Here is a 27,943-nt window from a genome sequence, read left to right as displayed (position 1 = left end):
AGCATCATCAGTTTAAAATGCGTCCTTAGATGACCCCAGAGCTGCAGATGGTTTGTCATTTGGATGTCTACCATGTCCTATATGGACACATGGCTGCTCCGAGGGCCAGAGATATGTTTGCCCCCAGTCACAGATCAGTGTTGGAAGATAAAAAGAGAAGAGAAATGATGTGTGTATTTAGTGTTCTACTGATTCATTTCTGTCAGAGCAACAAAGAAGTCATTAAAGCTATAGCACCCCTTCTGAAAAATCTTAAAATATCATTTAGAGCAGATGTTGCTTACTAGTGTGATGGTGCAGCACAAAGTGTGCAGCCAAGTCAATGACAGATTCAATGAATAAGTCATGATCAAATAAACCAGAAAATAACCGTGAACCCACTGCTGCTATACCCCATGCTGCTGATGGCTCACATCTGTGTTTATTAGCACTGCTAATCTCCCTATTGAGATTAATGATGCGATGATAAAAGTGAGTGATTTGTAATTATTTATTATTGTTATAATGAAGTATGATTACAATAGAGTGAGACTGTTTGTTTGGCCAGAAACAAACAGAAACATAACTTCACATTTCATTTAGCCTAAATATGATTTTACCAGCAGACTTACTCTTATTTTTCAGTGGGACACATCCATCAGGCTGATGTGTGTTTCATCGAAATATCTAGCACACACACAGGGAAAGAATTCTGCATTTGATGGGCAGTGATTTATTGCCCATGACTTTCTTTACAAGTCATGGATGCAGCCCCTCGGTCTCACTCAGCCTGACACGGGCTGTTTTGTGTCTGCTCAATGCCCCTCTCTTCTGATTGGCTGACTGTTTTCTGAGTGACACATGTCCAGGCAAACCACAGGTAACGGACTGTAGCACACAGAGAGCAGAGGAGAGGAAAGAAACTAGCACAACCATAGATGACAGCAAAACACAGTAGCGACTCTCACACTGAGCTGAAATTAAACAAGTGCACATAAATTAGGTAAATAACATAAATAAACAGGAAGGATGATGGTAGGGGAAAAGCTGAGCATATAGTCATGACATCACAACCTTATGGAAGTCCAAACGGCTCATTCGAACTTTCCTTTTATAGAAATCTGTTAAATGATGTGAAATAAAGTTGAATTGGGAACGTAAAATAAGTTTGATATAAAAAAGAAGTCTGGGTGCCATTGTAAGACTGGTAAATGTGACAATTGAGTTACAGCCATAAATGATAAATATAAAATGATAGGATGAAAATGACTGAGACGTATAAAAAATGAAATGCAGTGACAGTGACTGCTAGAGATGTAGACCAGAATCCAGTAGTCTACTAGTCACTAATTAAACGACTTCATACTAAAAATGTTTCCAGCTCTATGCCTTCTTGACAGTCAGTAGCAGCCACAGAATTTGAGCATAATAGTTTTCGCCATTTGGGTTGTCCAGACATACTTGTACCAAGTTTTCCAACAATTGGATAACTGTTCACCACGTTTGCAGTGTTAAACCACTATCATTCAATTTGCTGCTGCTGGTTCCACCTTAAAAAGTTTTGTATTTCATGGTGCTTATAAGCTCCATGATTGGTCTGTAAAGAATATCAAGACAAGTGAAAACATGTTTGTACAATTGGCCAATTTATAGAGCACCCCCACAGACTGTGTGTACCAAACTAATCTGATCAAGGATGTCAAGAGTTACAGACATTAAATGGATTAACATTTTGAACTATAATTAAAGATACCCTGTCTATCTACTTAAGACTATTTTACATGAGTTTCTTATATAATATATTTTGACAGCTAGGAAAAGTTATCTGTTTGAATGATTTAATCTGTCACTGAAAAGAGTCTAACATGGTTCCAGCACTCAGTGCAGTGCCCTAATTAACTAGTAATCATTTTTATCCGGTTATGCTGCATCATAAATAAGCCGGATAAGAATTGTGTAATCAAATATCAATAGCAGAAACTGAAAACAACATCAAATAACAAAGAGTTTTGTAACTGTTTTGCCACACATACACACAAAGGATATGCATAACATTTTTTGACTAAGAAAATCCTCCAGAAGACAGAAAATGGTCGATATCAAAAGGACAATAATCATTTGAAAAGCTATTTGTGTCCATTTTAAGTTCTTTCTATTAAGAGTTTTGAAGAGTTAGCAGCTCTTGGCCTGTTGTATCTGTCCACTCTCTCTTATATGAAGTCCTCTAAATCAGAGGCCCCATTTTAAGATGACATTTCAGAACGTCCTACAATGTATTGAATCTTCTGCACTGAAGAAGCTGGGAAAAGCAGTCAAGTCCAGCGGTCCTTAAATTAAAAAGTAAATGGTGTATGTGTGTGTGTGCATGTCTGATAATTGTGTGCCAATGTATTACTCTTTATTGCTACAACTCTTTCTTCATTCAGATGAATAAAATTAGGCACTTTCCATTTAATATGCATGTGGAAATGTCAAATTAGTATTTGAACTATGGATTAATGAGGCTAGTCAAGCACTTAAGCTCATTAATAATGACTACAATACAGCATGGTGCTGCATTTAAATTGTAACAGAGTCAAACTTTTTGAGTGGCCAGTTAAATGGAGTTAGAAGGTCAGCGTGATTATCATTTTTATTAAATATCAATGGTTTAATCAAGGCTGAGGAATGAAGGGAAATCTCCAACAAATGCTCAACAAAAACAATAAACAGCTCAACACTGTTGTTTTCTTCATGATAGCACTGAACCCACAGGTGCTGATTATTAGACGTTTTAGCTAAGTGGTGCTACTGAGCAGAAAACTTCAGACCATTAAACCACTCCACTCACCCTCAGGCTAAAGAATCAATGGTTAAAAAACACTCCAGAGCTGGATAGTAATGCAACATTCAGCAGCATAGATGGAGGATCACAACAGCTTAGTGGTATATTGATCTGTTGTCGGAGGAGCCAGTTTCACACATAATGGCATTTAAGTTATACTTTATATGTAAGATATAAATGAAACATATAAAAATGGCAAATATGGTTTCAGGACCTTTAAATAGCCTTACTGTGGCTAAACTGTGATCACAGCCAGATACGAGGTCACCTCTACATGAGTGAATACCTTTCTGCTGAGCAATATCCATTTCCCCGTCACAGGCACAGCATGAATGGACAGAGGGCAGATGAAGAAGTTGCCACAATACAGTAATGAGAGGAACAAGGTTCACCTTGTCTAAAAGTTCCAATCGTACCTCGTGAGCTCACACATTGATTTAATTGCATATGATAGGAGCTCTTTGAAAGTCCTGATGCAATCTCAAAGACTCTCTTTAGATAAACCCAAGGGGTGCGTTCCTCTGGCTGTGGAGGTTGTATGCTCGACAGAGAACAGTGCTTTCTATGACAAGGCTTGACCTGTGCTATTCTATAAGCAATATGTCTTGCAAAATGCACCTACGTGCAGTGTTTTGGCTGTAGAAAAATATTTATTTCTGTCATAAGCTTTTGTCCCTGAATACTGTGCGTGTTAAGGTTTCTTGCAAATAAAGGTAATATACCTGCAGTTTCTGGTGCAGGGGACCATTGTTCCCACACAGCTCCTCTTTACAGATGCAGACGTGTATAAATGGGAATATTAATTCTGTCACACGGTGCGACAAAAGAAGGCAGCACAATGTGTGGAGAAATTGAAACTGAATAATGGTTCTCTATCTCTGTCTCTTCGAAACAGCTCACATTGTTTAATGTCATTGGATTTGGAGCCAGTATGTTTACAGCAGCTGTAAACAAACTAACTAGTCAACACACAGTCACCGGCAGAGCAGGATCTCTAGCAAAGTAAGAATCAAAAACCGACATGTGGTTGATTGTGGTTATTCAATTTTTGATCAGAATCCTCTCTTTATTGCTCTATGTGTCCTTCAATGCTGAGGGCGGATATCCTGACATTGTCATTAACCTGCTGGAAGACAAATTGGTTTAAAGGGCAGAAGAGACTGTAATTACACAATCAAACATCAGTGGTCGAAAGTAAGTACGTTGACTCAAGTACTGGACTTCAGGACAATTTAGTACTTGTCCTTCACTTGATTATTTCTATTTTAATCTACTTTATACTTCAATACCAATAACTTTCAGAGGAAAATATTGTAATTTTTACCCCACTATATTCATTTGACTCCTGTAGTTTTTAGTAACTTTTCATAAGATAATCTTCTAAAACACAATGCATTGTTAAATATTAAACAAGTTGTGATCCCTTACAAAGAAGTTCTGTCTAGTTACATTTCAGATGTCTATGGATTTTTTGCCGTTTTACCAAAGAGTATGTTACAGAACTTTCTTCCTTCCTGACCCATTATCCAGCTCACAACTCCTCAGATTTATATCGTGACTGTTTGGAGGGGGCCCGACCCCTTAATTAGGAATCACTACGGTAACTACTGTACTGTACTGTATGCTGCTGCTAGTAACGTCGTAATAATAGGGGCCATTTCTTTGCATACTGACGACTTTTACTTTTTAGGAAATTCCTTCTGTACTTTCATTTTAAGGACTATGAATGCATTAACTTGTATTTTATTTATATTATTTTAACTTGTAATGTAGTATTTTTACATTGTTGTATTGGTGCATTCACTGAAGCATCTGTGTATTCAACCACTGACTAAACATCACTATGAAAATGCAGCTGAATACCTTCAGGTATCAAGGTACTAAACTGTAACAGCGACTATTTCTCACACTGAACATAAGCCCACTAGCAGTGGTTCTGACCCTGTCGAGTTGCACTATGTGAGTAGGTGCTTCTGCCATGCTCCACAGGTTAATGGTTTGCAGAGAGGAAGATGGTCAAGGCTTAGAGGCATGAAGGAAGCAACAGGGACCACACCAACTAACCGCTGAGTTATTCAGCGCCACTCATTTTCCTTTGTGATGGTCTATCATAAGGGCATTCATGTCCCTGTGGGCTCATCTGGACCTGGAATTTAACCACCTGATACAGCACTAGCAAGTCCCAGCTGCCTGGAGTCACAGACAGACCTCTTTCCCCCTTACCTGTCTGTGAACAGCTGTGACCCTTTGCCATAGACAGCCAATTACAGGCAACGCTTCAGCCGAGAGCAATGCTACTATCCAGTAACTGTAAACACAGCTACAGTGTGAGGGAAGTAAAGCTGACAGGGTGCAACTGTTCCTATCACTGTCAATGAAATCTGAAATACTAAAGTCATACATTGATATTGCATGCAAAACAGAGGACAGAAAATACTCTTTTATTTTCTGTTGTTTGACTGATGGATGGTCATATCCTCAGAGACCATAATTATACAATTTTTCACTGGTAAATTCACATAATTAAATGAAACTAGGAGGTAATACTACTATGATTAGGGCTGCAACTAACAATTATATTCATTTATTGACAAATCAATCTCTTATTTTCTCTTATTTATCTCTTATTTTTTCGATGATTAGATTAGTCTTTAAAAATATCAGACAACGGTGAAAAATTGTCAATGTCCCAGAGCCCAAGGTAACATCTTTAACATGTTTGTTGCACAAAGATCCAAAAATATTTCATTTACAAATCAGAGAAAAGCAACACACCTTAACATCTGAGAAACTAGAACCAGCAAATTTTGTCATTTGGCATTTGTGAGGCTGTTTGTTTTTACCTCTCTTTACAATAGTTGACATTTCACTCAGAGTCACAAATGTCAACCACATAACCCATGCTGCTAGCGTGGCTAAAAAAGCTAAGCTCCCCCCAAAAAAAAACATAAATGTGCAAAGGAAAACAGAATTGCAGACAAATGATAGGTCACCCATGTCAGTGGCAGGTGAAAAGGATTCTCCATAGAAACATCCAAAGAGATCAATCCCTGTCACTCGGTCCAATGGAAAGCTCTTTACTGGTGACCATGGCTTTCCCCACCTGATTCTTTGATGTACATTTGGTGACAATAATCTACACACAGGCACAAGTGTCACTCAATCTTTAGATGTATACGAGAGTGTGGGGTGGCACTGGTGTGAGGAAATCAGCATTTCAATGTGTAAATTCCACCTGCAGACATTCAAGTCACCAATTCAAATGTGTTATCGAACAAAATCCCTCAGGGAATGGCTTCACGCAATCTCTTTTCATCTGTTCCTCCGTGCAGTACATACAGCACACTCAGTCCTATAAATCAAATGACATGCTATTTTCAAGTGATTGCATATTATGCCTAATCAGACTTCTTTCAACATTACTGACCACTTAGACTTCTCCGAAACGTCATCAGAATGAAAATTATTAGTGAGCAGGTGGTAACTTTGCAGATAGTCTAGTTACCATCCTGTTTAAGATATAATGCCATTTTTCACCATTCATTTGTTTTATTCTTTTTTAAACCACCAGAGAGTTCTCAAATCAAGCTCTGCATGATCATTACCCAACATTCAGTATCAATTTAATCAGTCACACATACAGTTTGACTGTATATACAGGGATATATACAGCAGGTACATGTGCTGTATATATCCCAAGCAAGGTCAGCTGGAAAACTTTTTTTTTTAAAAACTGTTTAAACAGATACCCACAATTCCAGCAACAGTCAGACAGAGGAGAGCAGCCTCTGCCACATGATACACATTTCGATGAACAGTACTCCAGGGAAACTCAGGCATTTGCAATTCAGGATCTGAATTTTAACACATTCTGCTTTTCTCTAAATGTTCTCAGGCAACTCAATACTCATTTTTGGCATCTTCTATGGTAACATATGACAGATTAACATGTAAGTATCCCTTCAGGCAGGATAGCCTATGGAACAGGATTCACAGCAATGTCTGACATTCCCCCACGAGACAAAATAAAAATAAAGACATTTTGGAAGCAAGTTTTTAAAACATGGTTCAAATAACCTTTTTTGAAGTGTAGACTGCTTGATATGTTTAGTGCTGTTAGGGGAGAAAGAGCTTACCTGAAGAACTCCATGAAGGAGAAACCGTAGCCGTGTTGCTCAGCAATTCCTGCGCACACAACGTTGGCTGATGCTCCTATCAGTGTGCCATTTCCTTAAAAGATGGGAAAACATTATAGAAAACTGTTAAATGAAATCTAACTAATTCTTTTCAACTAGATATTCAGGCCAATAATTCATAATTCAGCAAGAGTATGATCACAAAGGGGAATTAAATTAAAATATTTAACATTTATTATCTGACATAGTAATATATTAATAATCTTCATCATCTTACAGCATTCTCTCAGTATTTTCAACTCAATCTAATATTAAGTTTTACTATTTTTAATCTACTGTTGGCAACATTTTGACAGTCATGGTGCGTATCCATCCTGCCGTTCGATACTGCTCACATCTCAAAAGGTGTCAGTGTGGGGATGGAGCTGGGCAGTGGCAACATCATACTGCCGATCGATAAGGACCTGTCACAGTGCAGTTGATTAAACTGAAACACTATGACAGCTCTCTCTCTCTCTATCTCTCTTTGTGTCCTTCTCACCCAAACAGAGCCACACTCTGCTGAGGGGCCGGCCGCTGGGGTGTGGTAGAGCCTGAATAAGGCAAGCTTGGGCCTTGGGCTGCTTTCACAAAAAGCACAGCCTGACCTCCCCGAGGAGTGACACAGCTGTACAAAGTGTGGCTGTCAGCTGAAGCACATGATGTCTCCTTCTGGCAGAGGCCATCTATAAAGATCCACACCTTTCAAACAGGGATAAACTATAAAGTCCCTGGTGTCTGTAATGAACTCTGGAAAGTTTGTTGTGTGTTTATCCCAAAAACAGTCTCTATTTTTATACTTTATAAATTTTATTACACGAAGAGGATAAAATGAGAGGCTTACCCCCAAGACAGGCACCCATGGCCAAGGCAAAGATGAGAGGTTTTACTGGCAGGTTCACATCTGCATCCTGACTCAGGTTGATGAGAACTGGAATCTGTGGGCGCAGAGATAGATTCAGTATCACTGGAAAAATACACAATTTTAGTGTGGTAACCTTCCTTCAGAAAATCATTTTAATACGCAATGTTCTTCCAAAATAATTTCAATACTTGAATGTAAGACATTTCTAGTCATCTAGTAGTCTAGTGGGATCCCAGTATGATGGCAGAACAGTGTGTACTCAACCATGTCCCAACCGTTTTATAATTTTCTCAAAATTGTTGGAATATTCTCAAGTCTTTTTTCCTGCAATTTCAGAGTCTACAAATGAAACATTAAAGCTTTCATGTGCAGCCTAGTGGAGAATATTTCCATTGGTTCCTGCTGGTGTAACCAGCTGCTGCATGACTGAGTACTGCTGTGCATCTCACTTTCACAAACCATACTAACAGAGCATGCATACACTGTACATCGCTTTATATCAATCAAAATGTCTGCCCCTGGCTGGGAAAGCAAAGCCTCACTGAGTATTTACATGGGGGGAAAAAACAAATACTGTATCCTAATGACATCATGTTTTTCATGTGGTTGGCTGCCATAGAACAGGCCTAGTTTGTGCTTGAGGATTAAAAATGACGCTTAAAAGAGCTGCTAAATTGAGGCAATTCATTTCCCTGGTCTGAATGGGGAAAATAAATCTTCTCTCAGATTCAGCCTATTGTGACAATCAGAACACGTTTTCTTATCAGCTATGCACTGAATTGAAAATGGATGCAGTTTGAAGTCTACCTTTTAGGTAAAGCAACTCTTGCATGAGCCTGAAAATATGGAAAAACAATCAGAGAGAAGGACATCTTCAAAACCCCTGGACACACTGGAAGGGGTTGGGGCGGACTAGTCGAAAATCTGGTACTTTAATTCTTGCAAGCAACATCTCATTCTGTCAGTGGGATAACATCTTTTTCTTTTCTCACTGTCATTTTAATTGGGCACACTGGCGCCCCTCTGAAAACTGATATCTATACAATCTATTAATCTTCGGTAAAACAGACAGCTGACAACAAAAGTGGCGAGGAGACAGTTGGTCTGATATTTGTAACAGAATTAATTGTACAATATATTTCCATCCCCACAACTAAAGTAGTTGTATTATTCATGAGTGTCTGAGAGAATCTTTCTGTATCCTCCTACAGTATATCTTAGTAACAGCTGATGGTCAGATCATTGTGTAGGTAGCAGTATATTCGTCAATCAATACCTAACTTTAAGGAAAATGAATGAGGATTAACATTGTTTTCCCTGCTTATGTAAAACTAATCGTACAATCACTTGTCGAGTCAGTGGTCCTACACTGAAATGATAAAAACATCATTCTAATCTCTGGTTGGCTACTGCAACATACGAGGGCCTCATGCTAAAATAATTCCTACGAGTAGATTTACTCAGAAGTTGCACATATAAGTGAAGGTCACCCCAACAGAAGTATATAAATACTATTCCACACATAGAAAGTCATCCTCTGCACATGCAATATTTTTTCCAGGATGGTTGGTCACATACTCTATATACTTTCCCTCAAAACACTCCATGCTGGTTGTATTGATTACAAATGACACAAGTCAGTTCTGTAGTTTGTCTAAAGCAAACTTAAGTAATACATGATGGTGAAGCACATCTCAATTCAAATGACTTAAGACTAGTCTGAATATGATGCGTTTGAACTGTGTTTCTTTGTGTTTGTAATTTCACACATATATTCTGCGGTGTGAGATTAAAACATCAGGCTTACCATGGTGGCGGTGAAGGGAATGTTGTCAATAAGAGAAGAAGCCAGAGCGGAGACCCACATCACCAAGATAATGGCTATTGCCAAGCGCTGGTCTTCTGGCACTGCCTGAGAGGGGAGATAATGACAGCGACAGATAACTACTACTTTCATTGCCACTCAGATGCACACGCCCCCCCCTCCCCGCAGCCTGTCACTGATTTAAATCAAACCAATTATGTTCATTCTTTGACACTGAACCTCTTGTCAGGGAGCGGAGGGTTGGGAGAGGATGAAGCTGTTTGAAAGTGTGACACGACCACACGTGGCGGTGGTGTCTTTGAGTGTTATCTCTGAGCTTTGCCGCACACACACACGCACGCACGCAGGGCGGTCTACTCTCCACATGTGACAAGCGTGGTGTTGTTTGAACCCTCTTGATAGTCTTCTCTTAGGTGTGCACAGCCGGGTTAAAGGAGGCAATATCTCTTCCTATCACCTGTCCTCTCGTTGTATCAAGAGAGAAAGGCCATGCAATTCTACCCAGCATGTTGTCCATTGTTCAGGGACACAGAGCAGGTCAGACACCATGAACAGCACACCACCTGTCATGTGTGATTATTAGAGTTATAGAGGCCCCTGGTCTAAACACAAGCTGACGTACCTATTTACTACTGCAATTCTCGACTGAGAGACACCTCGCTTGCATTATGCACACTCGCCAGAATATGGATGAAAATTACCTAAGAACCCTTCAACCACCGACAGAAATCAGATGTAAACAAAATAATTGAATTCAGAGCAGTGCAAGATGAAGGATCTATATGCATGAAATGCAATATCGTGTCACCTGTGCCCAATTATCAATTATACCAGTCACGTGGAGCCCTGAAAGATGATTGTTGAGGTTGAGAATCAAAGTAAAAACTCACTTTTATAAGCAGTGCTGTCTGTTCTCCAATATAGTCGATAAGCTGCAGCTGGGCTAAAGCCTGAAAAATGAAGAGGAGAAGATTAATTTGAAAAAAAAAAGAGAATTAGTTATAGGTGGGATTAAACCAAGACAAGAAAGGCAATTTGTTTTTTATTTAGCGGCCATTTAATAGACGAGAACACATCTATTCTTCTTATAACTATTGACACTGAAAACAAAAAAAATGATGTGACAGTCACCGCTATACAATGTTTAATTCTTTCAACAAATAGTTTGCCAGGGCCCACATCTGTACCAGAGACTCAGAGGAGAGACACAACAAAGCAGTCATTGTGCTGACATTATGCTTTCTTCTCATCCTTTCACTGGGAGGCTCACGAGTAAAGAAAGAGATAATTACTTTTCAGATTGTAAGCTCACTGACTGACTGAATTTCTGTCACTCCCCAGCGTACAGTCAATAGATCTGAGCACAGATCCTGTTTTCCTGTAGTATCTTATAAAGATGTTTGTCAGAGGTGAGCCCAGCTAAACCCTACATTCATCCCACGATTGGCTCACATTTTATTTGTTATAATTTTCTTGTGTGACAATTAGCAGTTGTAGTTTGGCACTATTTTGAGTGGAGTCCAAAATCTCTTGAAATCTCTTGAAAAATAAACAGGCTTTCTATCAAATGCAAGAAAATACAGGCTGTATGTTAAATACCTCCATCAAAACGAAAAGGGCAGCAAAAAAGAGTAACGTGGCCCACTCCACCCGGTGCAAGATGATCTCGAAATCCTGGATGTCAGCCAGAACCAAAAGCCACAGTGCACCCAGAATAGCAATCCAACCTGAGCGAGAGAAGAAGAAATACCACCTGACATCTCTCTTTATAACCAGAAAACACACTCACATATGTAAAGACTCTTTTATGGCCTCATGAGAGCAAAATATACTGAGGAAATATCACACACAACACATGTGGATAGTTAGGAGACTTTAAATAATTTAAAATGCGTTAATTAAGTCACTGAAATGGAGTTCCATCTGCTATCTGTTCACTTAATCTGTCTTTAATCACATCTCTCAAAAAGAACAGCAACCATTAGTAAATGTTAGTTACAGATGCTTACCACTCTTTACATCTACATTCTTTACATGTGCATTTCCACTTTTTGTTTTCTTTGCTGACCCACATAAATATATAAAACAAAATACATAAAACAAATGTATATGTGAAAATGAAAATGCATGAGTTCAGCGCATGCCATCATACCATGAAGTGGTACTTGTTAGAAACGATGAATAAAGTATTTGGTCTGTCTTTGTGGACTCAATGAAGCATTCACTATCACAAAAATGTCATTTCAACACATTGTAGTCCAGAGGACAAAACCTGGCACCAGCCTGCTGATATTTACAATTAGAGAGTGTTTTTGAAAGAGGGAAGAGTGTGCATCCACTTGGAGAAAATTTGATTAAAAAGGTGAGCACCAGTAATTGCTTTGGCCGAGGCCTTTGGGGAAATAATTTCACAAGTGATGGGAATTAGTGAAGAAGGAAGCAATGGAAGGACACAAAAATGAGAGTGACAGAGGAAGATGGGAGACAGAGAGGCTGAGAAGAAAAGACTGAAAAGGAGAATCAACATTTTTGCAGTTTCACAGCATGTTTACATGTTAAGAACCTGCTGAGTTTCTCCTGTTAGTCTCGGCCAGAGTTCAGCAAGGGAGCTAGAGCTGGATATTTGTGTTTTTAACAGGCAATTTGGTTCTCAGATACTGACTTTTCTCTCGAGGTGAAGATACTGTACACAGGCAAAACTCTAGGGCAGATTCCTGGAAATCTATTTATAAAGGTTATTCAACTCAATTTCATATCATCATTTTCTTTTGTTAATACTGTAGCTAGCTTGATGTTGTTTTTACAAACAGTTGCCATCGAAGCATGCTGTCTGATTAAGCTCCTCAACCTCAGATGAATACTGTGTTCATACTGTATAGTTTTCAATGAGAAAATGTTTTGAGAAAAAGTTTCAAGAAAGCTCTCTTTAAACTTGCATCAATACATTTTTTGGCCGATTTTGGGGACATGATTAAACTGTCTACTAACATGTTCACTACAACAGTTTCCTATTCACAGATATAGCAGAGACAAAGCAACATTAGCATTTATTTAAAGTCGTGTTTCTAGCCACCAAATTCCAGAAACACTGTGTGACTGTAAAAGAAAAAAACAAACAAACAAACTCAAAATAATGAGCTGAAAGACCCTAAAAAGTGCTGTTGAGCTGCTGAGGGGAACTGCAGGTTCATCAATATGAGCAGCATTGCATGTTGTTATTTTTTCAAATGTTCATATATAAATATTGGTTAGTGCAGCTTTAAAATTGTCTGAAAACTATATCATTACCATATAACGTCTAGCTATCTTCAACTATACATAGGAAACAAAGAGATTAGTATAGATCCTCTTTATATACAGTACATCACTGACTGGAGGTTCATCATATGAATGCAAAGATGAAATCTTGACACAAATGACTTCAAAAAGTAGTAAATAAAAAGTGAATTTCTATATTAACATACCTAAAGCTAAAGTTCTGCTTGTTAGTGGAGGATCTAACTAAGGAGGCAGAATTACTATTCATTTACATAATTTTTCACAGTTCTCAGAAGGAGCTGTGGGGTGAAATTAGGTTGCACTGAAGAGTTTAGTACAAAGAGAGAAAGAGCAGGTCAGCAGGATTAGAAAACACTACTGCAACTACAGTCTCCCTACGGACAGCTGGTCTTCATTAAAGGAAAAATGTGACATTTCTCTTGTTAGATGATGTCTGTTCATACATCTAAGGCCAACTCTTGGCTGGTATTTTCTAATAGATTTTGTGCTTCAGTGTGATAATGCAAAGAAATGTAAATGTAATGCAAATAAATTCAAATTTCATGTCATTCATTCTGATGCACGTGTCATCTAGCAAAGATAAGATTTTTCAGCCATATTTTCAGTATTTACTCATTTGCATTCAAAGTCTATATACTACTACTACTTTTGTCAAAAATGTGTTAATAAAAACCGTTATATTAAACTTCTCTGACACTCATTGTAACAACACATAGAGTTCTATGATTCATTCAAGCAACATAAAACAAATAAAACAATTTAAAAAAGCAAGCAGCAGACAACAAACCTAAAGAGCTCTCCGATTAAAAAGACTTTTAGGCGGATCTGAGCAGTTTATGATAGACTCATCTATCATTCTCAAGACAACAGTGTCTGAGACAGGAAATGTGCTGTGAAAGATGTCTGATCCCTGATGTCTTTAAGGCACACAGAACAAAATTAACACAAGGCCCAGATCAAAAGATAAAGAGATTTGTGCTTCAGCAAGTATCTTGTACTCTCATAAGCATATGGTTAGAAAATAGCATCTCAGTTTTGCCAAAATTTTGAAAGTTGTTCAGGTGTTGAAATGTAACCAAAGTCTGAATTGTAACATTAATCAGCTTGTATTCAAAGATCAATCAGTGAAAAAATGAGGAACTGTTAGTAGCATCTCTGAACTTGTAATGTATTTATTTTTACATTTAACTATGACTTTCACATACATTCCTGATCTCTGCATAGGGATCAATAAATTTTCATCCTAACCACAGTTGTAACTCACATAACTAAAGCCACAATAGATCAGACAATAATGAGACTGAAATTAAATCTTACCGTGTGAAGTTAATGAAATTTTAATGAGGCTCAATTCTTAAAACAGGTGTAAATGAACGGACTGGGCTCGTTGCAGTAGTCAGCCTTGACTGTGACCTGCATGCATTAGTGAGAACAGTGTTTGGACAGGTGCCTATCCCTCCGCGGGGACAGAAAACGCGCTGCTGTGGGGTCATTCCCATTTAATAAATGTCACAGAGAGCTAACCTGAGTAGCGCCTGTAATTAACTGAGCATGTTTGGTGACTGAGTGGCCTCTGCAGCGAGGGGAGAGATGACAGGGTGTGTATGAAGACAGCCATCTTCATTTAGGGATAGCGTCAGCATTAATGAGATGCTGTTAAGGTCATCTTTCGAGCACACATCAGAGACATCACAGTCAGAAGCAACACACAGACAAGATATAACCCTCACCCTAAACAACATGTCCAGATTGCTAACATGACCAATATATGCAAGTAACATAGATTTAGAGGCTTACTTTTGTTCAGGCAGAGCACTGAAGTCATGCTTACATCAGCTGATTAGTGACCTCCAATCATATAAAGCCATGTTTAGGTTACTTAAAAATACATTCATGAAAAACAGTTATAGTGGGATAGTTGTGACCTTTGATCCAAGAACTTCTCTTTATTTACAGTAGGCCTGCTGTAGTTATGTGCTGCTCCCTATATATGGAATATTCTGTGATATGTATGACTAAAACCTGCAATAACAGATTTTTTGGTAACCTGGTTGCAGCAGAAAGAAACTGTAAACACAACACTGTTATATGCTCATCTTTTAAGTTGATATGGAGAACTTGTTAGCATACAGTTACTTTTTTGCACATCCAGCAGATATGGACTAACATTAGCATTCATTTGGAGTCGTGTTTGTGTCCACCTGGTGATTGTAAGTCCAATATTCACTCTACTGTTAGCTCCAACAACTCCTAAGGGAAATATCTACTATGCAGGTAGTGTAGAGTGGATTCTTAAAACTTTTTTACTGAAAAATGCTGCCTGCTGCAGCAAAAAACGACCCTGATGAGAGCTGTGAGATTGAACTGAAGTAGTAAAGTTGGGCACCTGAAACCCAAAACAATGAGCTGAAAGACACTATAAAGCTATGCAGAGCTGCCGGGAACTGCAGATTTGGGTAATAATTTTTTGTCACTACAAGCGCCATCTTTTATATTATACAAGTTGTACAAGTATATTATACTTTTGTTCCATTCTTATTATTTAAAATGTGATTATAGGAGCTTTAAGATAATGTAAATCATTGGTGTGTATTTGACAGTCTCATCTGGCTGCCAGTGTTAAGGGCTTTGTTAGGAGCTGGCACTGACTCTTTATAGCCTTATGAATTCACTGTATCATAGTTTTGTACAGCCTTTAGATTGTTTTTATGGTTGGAGATTTTATTTGACTCTTACTGGTCACAACTCTGAGTTATCTATTTCTGATAATGGACTCTGTGATATTTGTCTGTATCTCAGTATTATTGCTGCCAATCTTTGCCGAGACACTCTCCAAAAATAGACTTCAAAATAAGTTTTTAGGTCAAATACTGTATCAAAGTTCCTACAGAACAATATTCATCCACATACGTTTGAAACTGGAGTGCATGTATAGATGTAATGTGATGGGTCTAAATGCAGCTCAGTATCCATGTAATTTGTTGGTTGCATTTGCTAGCCAGCCCGTTATTTGGGCTCATTTCAAATGCAAGGACAGAGGAAGCAGTTTTTCATAATTACATGACAGAACCTATAACCGCCCCGTGGGGCTTGTAAAAAACAGTACAATAATGAGACAGTGCAGCGCTTACCGAGATCAAGATGAATGCTGGGAACAAAGGAGTTGAGAAAGAACATGAAGATCACCACGCCAAGGACGGATACACACTTTACCAAGAGAACCTTGTCAGTTATTCTGTGCTGTGGAGGAGAAAAATATATTCTTTCTGAATGGGAAAAAGGCAGATTTTATCGCACATCTGACAGTATTTGTTTTAAGAGAAGTTTCAAAGACTAGGCCAACTTCATTATTGAGATAACATCAATGCACCGCAGTCATAGAGGGTGAGGAATATGTCTGAGATGAAAGCCTACCTTCTTTTGCAGTTCCTGAATGTTTTGCTCCCAGTTTTTATCCTCTTGGGAAATTTGTCTGTCAGACACAGCAACATTTTAATCTCATATTAATTTCATTTCTCTCAATGTCTATAAGCAGAAAAAACATTTAATTATACAGTAGATTATAGACCAATCACTCTCTTAAAAGGTTTAAAATATTAGTAAAAGCATGGTTAATGATAAGGTGCTTTGCATTGTATATACAGTGTGTATGCTGTTTTTTATTTGTTGAATTTTATGTTATATTAATTTAGTCTGGAATTTACACTGTTATTATATTGTATTTTTGGGCTTGTGCTATAATTGCTATGCTGATGCAACAAGGAGACAAATAAAGGAAACTATTCTCGGACTTCCTTGTGTTTTTTGCCTCAATTGTTTTCAACAAAAAAAGAAAGAATGTTTTGAACAATTAAACGATCTAAAATAATCTCAGCAACATGTGAGTTAATGAGCACACATACAGGGAGTACATTAGATGTCTCATAAAAGGTCATAATATGATTATGATGAACACACACAGTATGCACCAATAACAATGTGGATTCCTCTATAAAAATGAAAAACAGTAGAGAGAATGTGTTTGTGTGAGAGGTGATAATAGTGTTTTTAGCGATAACATATAGTTGTTTCTGTTTTCTTTGTTTGACTTTTAACCTTTGGAAGGTTTTCATCAACTTGCGGAGCAGACTTTCCAGGTTGAGGACTTTTTGCATCAGGAGGCATTTCACAGCCGTCTCCTCTCGGCTGGCGGGATTAATGCGCTGAGCTGTCTGCCTCCAGACCAGGATCTCATGTTTCAGTTCTAGAGGAACAGAACAAACAGATCAGGAGAGAAAAACACCTGTTTAATGCAAGTTAAACACAGGAACTACACTGCCATTTCAATGGTGGAGCTCAATAGCAGTAAGTAGCATGTTTACTGTGGGGCATTTGGTTTGTAATAGCTCCTACAGCAGAGGCTGACTGAGAGGATATTAAGATGTTTTCGGTCAATAGGCTGTGAGCCCCCATAGAGGGACTAATGCAGCCAGGCGATGGGCACATGGACCAGCTCAGGAACAGCCAGCGTTGAGGCAGAGATATGGCCTGAGGGAACTGGACGCCTGTGTAGATATCAGTAGGTACCATCCTTTTTCAGGAAGGTTGCTAGGTGACCTTAATGGGATCTAACTGGATGTAAGCGAATCTGCACAATTACCAGTCGCGGCAGTGGCTTTGAGCTGATTTAGCTGCTTGCTCTCCTAGGTGGGCTAGGTTGGCAGGAGAAGCGGAAACTCCACAGGGTGGGATTTACAGATGGGCTATCAGGCCTGCATTGAACAGTCACCGCAGTGATCAGCAGTGACTTCCTTCAATCTGCCTGTGTCTCAGTGTGACGACGCAGCTCCAAACAGTCGATTTCCCTCACTTCTTAAATGAGAGCGGTGTGGTGACGACTGGGGAGCTCAGTGGTCTCTGTTTTAATGATCCCCTCTAGAGGTTCTCTCAGAGGGGGGGCAGTGTGGTATTGTGGGTAAACGCCAATAAGAGGTGACTGCGGTTCTGGAAAAATTGCAAACAATTTTGCACAAATATCCCAGTTTTTTTAGTTTGGTCATTATCTACATCCCTGGGGTCTCATATGCAAAGATCTATAGTTGCACCAAATAGATTCTAGGATGGAGGACACAGTTACTGTCCAAACCAAACAAATCCTGTGGTTGTTAAATGACCTTATTCTACCTCTGGACAATACAGCAAGTCCTGGGGGATGGCCAAATAATCTTCTCCTCAGTTAATGGATAATTAAGGAGACATATAAAAGAACTACAGTGAGCCAGATTAGTGAGAATAGTTTATTCAGCAGAACACTTTGAAAACAATACTCCAAGTGTGAGATTTGGACTGCAAAAACAATGGAACCAAGATGGAGGCCCTGTGCTACTCTCAGGCTGCTCTCTGGAAGAGTGAAGCCATTTTTCGTTGCCAAATAGTCAAAGCCAACAGCTGAATGTCAGAGGAAAGGGGTTTTTCTGAGATGAGCCATATGGCGTTTGGGACTCTGGGTGATTCACCAGACTCTCAAGGGAGCAGAGCTGGTGAAAGAGGCAAAAGGTGAAAGTGTCTCACCCCAGTACATGATGTTGAACTTAAGAGTCGGCATGAGCAACAAGGTTATTGTACATACTTTAACTGAACCAGTTTTTAAACATTTACTGTGACTAAAACTTGCCGTGACAATCCTTAAAGTAGTTGTTAACCTAGTTATAAATCTAAACCACTAACATTTTATCCATTACATCATGACCACAGAAGGATCTTCCCTTTTATTAAGCAGCACACCATAATCCAGAAATGTTATATCTGAGATGTCAGGGTCATCTAATGAGGACAATATGACTTGAATACTGTGGAAATTACCTGAGACAGAGGAGGCAGCCTTCAATTCAGAGGGCATTATACACTACATGTGGGAGTTAGAGAGCTGAGGCCTTAATACCCAGTTAATTAAGTTTGTATGAGGTCACTGCATTGTCTGAGAAGGTGAAATGCTGTAGTGTCAGGGTGGTAGTAGTAAGTGCACAGATGTTATTGTGGGGTTAATACACTTCATAATAACTAAAAACCTTCATAATTGAGTGTAGATTATGCCGCATCCACAGCACTCAGACCCATGACAACATGATAACCCTCATGCCCAACAGCAACCTTCATCGCTACAAAAAATCAGCATCTACATGGAAAATTATTTGGGGGAAAGATATTTTTTAGCAGAATTATTTTGAAAAAATCTCTTAACTCACCAACAATTTCAATGGACTCTTTGTTGTAGAGTTTTTTGTTCCAGTAGAGCATCCGTAGGAAGGGAAATGAGGTGAAAAGGACGAGGCATATTCCAAGGAACATGTAGCCGGTGAAACTGGCAAAATCAATCCCCTGTAAGATCAAGTAATAACATGTTAATAACAACAAAGTCTTTTAAAATACAAAATTCCCTTAATATATATAACATCGGTGACAATGGACATGTATGCAGCGATGATGTGTATGTAAAGTGAGACAAGTCATGTGGTCGCCTGGGAAAGCATCTCGTTAGAATAAGCTGAACTGTTCAGAACAACTCTGAAAAAGAATGGATGCAGATGCATTTTACCTCTAATCAGTATGTTAAATCCCTGTAATACAGTAATTCAAATAGGTTTAGATGTGAGAGCAGTCTGAGGAAATGAAATCTGATTATTGTACACAACAGGCTGGTGATAATTTCATCCTTAAAGGTTTTTTTAGGTTCACCAAGCTCCCATTTGGCATGGGGCACATCTTACTTCCTGCATGAGTTAGAAATAGCAGCCCCTGGCTGGGGTTGTCCTCAAAATGGAGGGCAGATCCTTTACACCGAAGACCATTTTATCAGATACATAATTACAAATGTGTCCTTGTATGGCATCATCTACATAACATCCCATTTTAAATAAATACAGCCTTTAAAATGCACGTTATAATATGTGACTTTGGGCTGTGAGTGATTCATACAGTCATTATTCATCATACATGCACAGTATGAAGACTGAAACTACAGATATTCAGCAATAAAACTGGTTAATAGTGACCTCTACAGGATTTGCAATTTAAAGTTGCAAAAGAAGTCCAAGATAAAGTAAGAAGAGGGTTGTACAATGAAACAAGCTGCTGGATAAACCAGCACATGGGAAAAATAAAGAAATCAAAAATTACACAGTTTAAATAAAATATTCTCTCACATGACCTGAAATATCAGATATCAAGTGTCAAATCAAGTTTGATTGTGAGGAATAAAGCTCATGTCTTTGCTCTTGTTTCAAGTAACACCTCAGTAACCGATGTGGGAGCAACAACCCATAAAGTCTCCCTCCAGTCAAAAATGTGTTTTGCTCTTAGTTCACTTGGATATGTGAGCTTCACTGTACAGAACAGACACTAGAAGCTGTTTTCACATTCATCAGCTGAAAGCAGAATATTTCTAAATGCTCACTGAAACTCTGAGTTAAAGACGTGTATTATTTTATTTGTGACATCACAACTAGTTTTGGAGCCAATCAAGATCTAGTAAGCAACTTACAGAAGTGTGATATGGAAAACTGAAACCTCCAGCGGACATTACACTGAGAATGAACTTTTTAGTGAAGTAAGAGACATCTTGTGTCCAACAGTCAAACCGTTGGGACATAAAATATTTCCATATTCATAGACTCTGGATTTTTCAGTGAGGGGGAAGAAGCAGATGTAATTTTAATCATTTTTAACAAGATAATTGAATCTTTCTGTTGAAAAACAAAACAGACAGAAATTACTATTCCAGACAGTATTTTTATGTCATAAAAAATTATGGAGGGGATCTTTAAAGCACCTCATCAGTTATGCAACAGATTTAATACAAGGGTTCCCTTCATGTCATGCAAACTAATTTCGTCACTATGTTCCCTCATTGCCTCATTCATACACTACAACTCTGACTGCTTCTTTATTCATGCCTCCAAAAAGACCCGCTCTCAGTCTGCTGTGGCCCTCAGGGCAGCCTTGTGGGTCGAGCAGCTCACGCAAACCTGCTGTAAATGAAAACTCTCATCACTTCAACAAATCTCTGTGAATTCTCCAGTCACTGCTGTAAACCCCATGTTTAGTAGGAAGAGGCAAGACACCTGAGGGCTAAAGAATCTAAGTTTTATCTGTGTGTTTGCTGCTGTAATGAATCTCTGTTTGCTGCCATAAACTGTGACCCTGATGTGTTCATATTTCAGAGCCAATGTCAACAACTCTTCTGACTGGTTGGAGGAGATCCATTTGGCACAGAGAGTCACCAGAGTCACTCAATGAAATTATACCAAAAGGAGGCAGAGGTTTTATATGCGCCATGCCACTGTGCTCTGTAATAAATTAAATACAAGGACACTCGGCTGAGGGGCGGAATCACCTAAACACACACTTCACAGCTGTGCCATTCTTTCTATCTCTGAATTTCTCCCGAAATCCCCTTGACAAAAACAAGCAAGCATGCAAACAAACAAACAGGCAGTCAAACCATGCATGCAAACACAAGCTGTCCTTATCAGAGGCCAGACATGACTGAGTGAGTGCGCTGCTGTGTCCCCGCGGTTCTGTCACCTGGGAAACGCAGCCAAGACAAACTGGACAGAGGACCGTGGGAGCCTGATTTGGTAGAAGCTACTGTATACCGGAGGAGACCACATACTGCTGCACCCGCAAAGGCTAAAATGTCATGCACAGTGAACAGATGCCACATCAAGCGGCTAGGAAAATGTCATGTCTTCTAGTGATGTAGCATTATGCCCCCCTGAGTATAAGAAGAGTGAAGGTTATGAGAAGAACCTAGAAGTCATTGCCCTTTTCACACACCGACAGATTGCTCTGATTACCTCGCTAAAAGATTCTCACTGCTGTTTGCTGACATCACTTTCTGTCACAGTATGTAACTTGCCAAAACATCATGGGGTGATAGAAAGTAATAATGTAGGAGTGTATAGTGAAGTAACTTTCATTCTTTTCATTCATTGGGTAGATTTTTCTATTAATCTGCTTCTGCTTCTGTTTCTACCACATTTACAAGGAGACTATTGAAATGAAGAAATGTCAAATACAAACATTTTTTAAATCCTTCTTTTTTTTTGAAAAGCAACAACTAAATTATATACATGGGATAGATTATCAGACATACAGTACATTGTCACAAAGGTTTAAACCAAGTATGCTGTACATCATCCACCAATGGGTGTCCAGTTACATGGTTTGACACATTATTGCATCAGGAATGACACCGTCTCATCTACAAGCTTAAAAATGAATTCCAAAGAAAAGAGTCTGTAGTGTGCCTTAGCATGCCACTTATTGAAGACTAGAGCCACACTAACATAAGCTGCTGTTGAGGTGCAGGTGAGTATGTCACAGGAAAGGGAAGCAGTAGGAAGGTGTTACTCCAGGCAGGCATCAGAAATGATTAAATGTGCTGGAGGACAGCTGCTATGTTGCTTGTAATGAACCTCTCTGACTTTCTCCACAATTACATACAGTACAGCTTGTCGATGTTTATTCCTGTAATCGTTTGACTATAAGAAGCTAAAACAACAGTATGTGACGCTGGGCAGGTACCTTGAAACAGGAAGGAGTTAGAGTTTCTTCTTCTACTGTTTTGACATGTTTAATTCTCATGATTAATGATGGCAGCAGAAAAAATAGAAATTGGTTTCACTGCCATCATGTCTCCATTCATCAACTGTACATCAACATAAATAAGGTTCACGACTCATGATTGTATAAACACACAGAGAGATTGTGCTGAACAGAGATAACACATGTGCAACCCAGCAAACACAGATTATTAAATCTGTCCACTGTGCACACCCATAACGTGCAGGCAAACATCTGCATGTGCAAGTGTAAATGTGTACGCACTGTAAAGCTCATATCAGAGCTTTTATATGAGTTATATGAACACAAAGGCTTTCGATAAATGTTTGAGAAGATCCTGGTAAAAAAAAAAAAGAAAAGCTTCCTGTTCACTGTGAAAAAATGTGAATGTTATCACTCATTAACCAAAGTTAATGTTTTGATGAACAAAACCTTCAGTAATTCATGAACCAGACAGAATATGACCAACACAACCTCCAGTGAGAGAAATCCAAGTACATGGTGAAGCACCAACTCAACTTATTTTTAACTTGAATTGAGGGATGGAGGAGCACTTACGCTGATGAGGGGGAAAAAATCAGTCCTTGAATTTATGGAATCTTTTTTCCAACAAACAGTAAAATCTGCAATATGCAACCAGCAGACGGATTCGAACAAAGTAAAATGTGGCTCAGTCTGAGATTTCTCCAGTGAAGCACCTGGCAAGATAAACACAGCCTGTTGTTTCACCCTGTCATATATTTCTTATTTCTTATAATATCATATAGGTTTGTTAAAGCTGAGGGATTTTTGACCACTAGAAAGAATCATGGCGTTGACAGTCTATAATCTAATCTCGTTCTCATGACTGACATGTTAGCAAACAACTGCGTAGTTCCAGCATTCACATAGCAACATGGATTTCCAACTGTAGTAATTATTTTGCAAACTGTCAAACGTAAATCGAGACCAGCAAACCTAGAAATGAACAGTTAAAGGCTACATGAAGCTGCAGAGTTACATTACAGGAAGTCATTTGATTCAATGTTAATATTCAGCTTTAAAGTGGTGCTTCAGTCCCAATCTGTCAGTTTTTTGGAATAACTGTCTGCCTCATTTCCCAATGTGCATTTATTACTGCCACTGCAGTGATGCTCCTTTCATAATTACCTTTCATAATCACCTTGTCATAACATGAGGTTTTCAAAACAGTAGCTGCACACATTATGGATTGAGCAGTAAGGTGAAACCATGCGGTCAAAGCTGTTCATCTATTCATTTTGATGTACCGTATATGCAGGGTCAAACTGGACTGGCATTGAGTGTTTCCAGTCAGAGGTGGTGGCTTTGTGATACATTTCATTTCTTGTGCAAAATCCTTAAATCTCTTGAAGGCAAGGGTAAAACGAATCAATACAAACACAATAACTCATGAGGAAAAGTCTTATTAATTCATCTTTTGATCATGGCAGTGACCTTAGTGACTGTCTGTTTCCGAATCTTCCAGAAACACTCGAATGTAATTAAGCATTTAGAGTTGCTACAAAGTCCAAGGAATTAATCTAACATTGCTGCCTCTAATGAAAAAGAACCATTGATTATCAACACACAAGAGATTAATAAAAGAATAGAGGTGACAGCCGTGACTAAAATTTTCCCTTCATCTTATTATTCCCTCACACATAAGTCATGAAGAGCATTATGTTTGCTTTACTGGGCGTCTGGTTCATGTGTCAGATTACACAGAGTCGATCTGTTATATTAGTGCAAGTTAGGCAGAGAGCTGTGAAAGTGCCTACTTCTTTGCGCAGGTCCTGATTTGATACTATAATCACATTGGGTGGATCTCCGACAGCTGTGGCAGCCCCTCCAATGTTGGTGAAGATTACTTCTGCAATCAGGACATGTCTGGGGTCTAGATTAAGCACCTCACACAACCTGCAAAATCAGATAGACAGAAAAGCCCTTTAGCCCCGATTAGATTGCAGCGGGTGGGAGAAATAAACATAGGAATAAAAAAGGATATTTGAACATAAAAAAGCACTGGTCCTTTAACATTGAGGTCGTGCAGGATATCAACCCTGCTGTCTGCTAACAAATTAGGGCACAATTTTGCCCAGATCTGTGCTGTGTGCATTGGGTGTCTAATTTAAGTCAAATATCTTCTGACCTTCTGCAAGCAAGAGTGATTCTGAGAACTTAATAATGATTCACTGTACAGACTCTAAAAGAAAATAGAGATGCTAACAAAGAGGGAGAGACAGAGGTGGGTGGCACACATGCAGTTGATTTGTAACACTACAGTAAATTGTAGCTTCTCTGTAGTAGATCTGTTTTTAGGGATGTAATGTGTGTTTTTAGGGATGTAATGTGTATTTCTCCGCTTTTTTCAGAGAGGAGGTGTCGATCTCTAGATTGATGCAACTATTTTTTTTTGAAAATCATATGCAGTTACATTATATCAATGGCTTGTTTGATACAAGAACTTTGAGGAAAAATTTAAGTAAACTTGTCATGTTAAAAGATGATCATTTCTCCTTCAAACTATTTAAATTAACTGTATCTGATGATAAACCCCTCTAATTATGTTAATGATTAGAATTTTAAAATTCCAAGATATTTACTCTATAAGAGAGTAAACTACAAGCTTTCAGCAGGGAGAATAAATATTCAAATAAGTACAGGAATTTTTCTGTAAATTCTATAGAAGCAAAACAATGATATAACAACAGCTTGATTACTGAAAATGTAATTGTTTTAAATTATAATACTACACAGCAACTCTATTTCTGAATATAATTATTTTTCCTGAAGACATATCTAAGATTTAAAGGCTGAACAAGACCTTGAATATTGATTTTCTGATTATTATAATATTACATAGCAACATGATGTCCAGTTATAAATGCAAAACTATAATTGTAGCTGGTCACAGCAGAAGTGGTGGAAGAAACTTCACATTGTTTCTGTGACACATTTAACTGTGGGGTCCAGAGACATGCAGCTTGGTGAACTGGAGATTCTGAAGTGGCTACAGTAGGTAATGGATGGATGGATATTTTTAAATGGCTGTACCTTATGGTGACAGGGGTGAAAAGCATCATAGTGGTCACATTGTCCAGAAAAGCAGAGAGAATAGCTGCAATGAGACAGAGGATGATGATCATCGGCCACACTCTTCCTCTGGATAGTTGGTAAGCCTGCAGAGAGAAGTAGAGTAATACCATGATGAGTTGATGTTAATGGCAACTAGGAAATTGATATCTTGATTCACCTCAAGCTCGACTGCAGGAAGGATTTAAAATCTAAGGAATCGTTGAGTGGTGTTGCTGAGGACGAGCTCTGACACGTCTGAGATGTGTTTCAAGCTTTCAAAGCTCAGTAAAATATTATAAATGAATACTTGAAAGTAATTTATATTTAAACCAAAAGAATTATTTCATAGGGAATACAGCCACTGAGTAGGATGGCCATTAATGATGTGGTATATGTCATCTTTTATGAGCCAGTGCTTTTTGTGGAAGAAAAAAACAAAACAAATCCAGAACCCAGCTGGTGATTTTAAATCCTGCTTCTGACCCAAAACACTCTTCAGGTTTTCAGTGTGACTATTTTTACTCAGCCAAACAAGTCATTTACTTCCCTACACATTTAATCCTAGTGTATACCTAAAAAAATATGTTTAGCTACTGTATCATGAGTTCAAAAAATGTAACTGTACATAAAATTACATGACAAACAAATGAACATAAAATAATTAGTATTGTAGTAGTAGAGGTAGTTGGATTCCATTCAAGATAGAATTACACACAGATTCACTCACAAACACTATCTTCCTAAAGCCTGAAATCTTTAATGCTAATACCAGTGTTAAGCCCAGGGGAGTGGCTCAGCATGGCCACCCTTTGTATGTCATGGCACAGTGTGTCAGAGCTGCTAAGCTGTTCTTTGAGAAGGTATTTCAATTTGGAGTGGCTGCCCTTGTGCAACTCACACTTAAAATTCATGAGCCTGTATGACGCCTCTGTTCTCCAGGTCTGAGTGCCACTGTACCTGAAGGACAAAGGTAGAGAGTATCTCTACATAGAACATTCAGGATTATACCTGAGCTGTTTTTATGATGGTAGGAAACCTTGACCTTGTACAGGGAAGATGACGGTCTTATCTTCTACTGTAGAGTAATAGACTCATTTGCCTTTATCATTTTATAGAGTAGATGTATATCTATGGTTAAATGAACTTTACTGTTCTGCAAGATATGAACATACAGTACATCTATAAGTAAGAAATAAAGTATTTTATCAAAAGTAATGTCAGCTTGTATTGAGTACACCTGCACTAAAAAACATGTTTTCTTCTTCTCATAATAAGAAATACTGAACAAATTGAGCTTGTTTCTGAACTTTCGCACAAAACAAAACAAATGTCACTCTTGTCAGTCAATTATAGTGCTGTAGTTTTTTAATATGGCTATTTTTGGCCATGTTTTATGCCTTTTGTTGGACAGTAACAGTTTTTAGAGGTGACAGGAAACGAGAGGAGAAAGAGACAGCAAATGAGATACAACAAAGGTGCTCTGCCAGAATCAAACTGCGGATGTTGCAGTTATGTGGCATGCATCTTAACCAGTAGGCTACCAGGGCGCCCCTATAGTGCTGTGCTTTTGGGTCAGGATGTAAAGATAGGCATCAAAACTTGTTAAGTCATCTCACATTACAAGGCCACATGGCCGCTATTTTCATAGACTTGAAAAGCTACATTTAAAATGAATGATCAACAATAAACATACAAACTGAATATTACTAAAATGATATATTGCCATAAAATCTACAATGAACTATTATGAAACTGTATACCCTCTTGTTCAAAATCTTGTATTCTCTCCATCATATTCTACGGATTTTTAAATTGTCTATGTTAGTGCTGGAACCCATCATTATTATCATTCAGCCAAACTCACCTTCACAGCACAATAATCAAAGAAGCCAGTTTCTGAAAAAATGGCCACCAGTACCATCTGTAAGAAACAGGACACATTTGTTGAAAAAAAAATCCATTATGTAACTGTATATATATACTGTATGTCACACTTATATTTCAAAAACAGTCACCACGAAAACAAGATTGTGCTATAAGAGATGGTGATCAGTACGATATTTTCAATGTGCTCAACTTTCAAGATTCTGGGATATTCTTTTCACTGATACTTTATTGTCATACTCATAACAATATAATAGCTAAATTAATGTATGTGCAAAAAACTGTTTGAAACCATCTCCACACTTCATTAATCATCATAGACAATGAGCTGTTGCAAAAAGCAATATGACACAGAAATGTATATCATATATAAACAGTTCAATATCATTGCTTTGTATATATTATAATATGATGCTTACATGTATATTGATGCA

At 38.4% G+C, this 27,943-nt stretch overlaps 1 protein-coding gene across 1 annotated transcript in view; it reads right to left on the bottom strand.

Moving 5' to 3' along the window:
* oca2 (oculocutaneous albinism II) overlaps positions 1–27,943 on the bottom strand; it is a 43,801-nt gene that overhangs the window by 2,955 nt on the left and 12,903 nt on the right. The window contains exons 11-22 of the mRNA XM_044361745.1: positions 27,490–27,546; positions 25,605–25,729; positions 24,329–24,467; positions 19,172–19,304; positions 17,043–17,190; positions 16,362–16,419; positions 16,079–16,187; positions 11,268–11,395; positions 10,559–10,618; positions 9,651–9,755; positions 7,823–7,916; positions 6,940–7,033 (exon numbers count right to left, since the gene is read on the bottom strand). Coding sequence (XP_044217680.1) covers positions 6,940–7,033; positions 7,823–7,916; positions 9,651–9,755; positions 10,559–10,618; positions 11,268–11,395; positions 16,079–16,187; positions 16,362–16,419; positions 17,043–17,190; positions 19,172–19,304; positions 24,329–24,467; positions 25,605–25,729; positions 27,490–27,546 — 1,250 coding nt within the window. The remainder of the gene's footprint in view (positions 1–6,939; positions 7,034–7,822; positions 7,917–9,650; positions 9,756–10,558; positions 10,619–11,267; positions 11,396–16,078; positions 16,188–16,361; positions 16,420–17,042; positions 17,191–19,171; positions 19,305–24,328; positions 24,468–25,604; positions 25,730–27,489; positions 27,547–27,943) is intronic.

Source organism: Thunnus albacares, chromosome 9, assembly GCF_914725855.1.
Source record: "Thunnus albacares chromosome 9, fThuAlb1.1, whole genome shotgun sequence".
NCBI lineage: Eukaryota > Metazoa > Chordata > Actinopteri > Scombriformes > Scombridae > Thunnus > Thunnus albacares.
The sequence above is the reverse complement of the archived record's forward strand: the minus strand, read 5'-3'. Positions and strand labels throughout refer to the sequence as shown.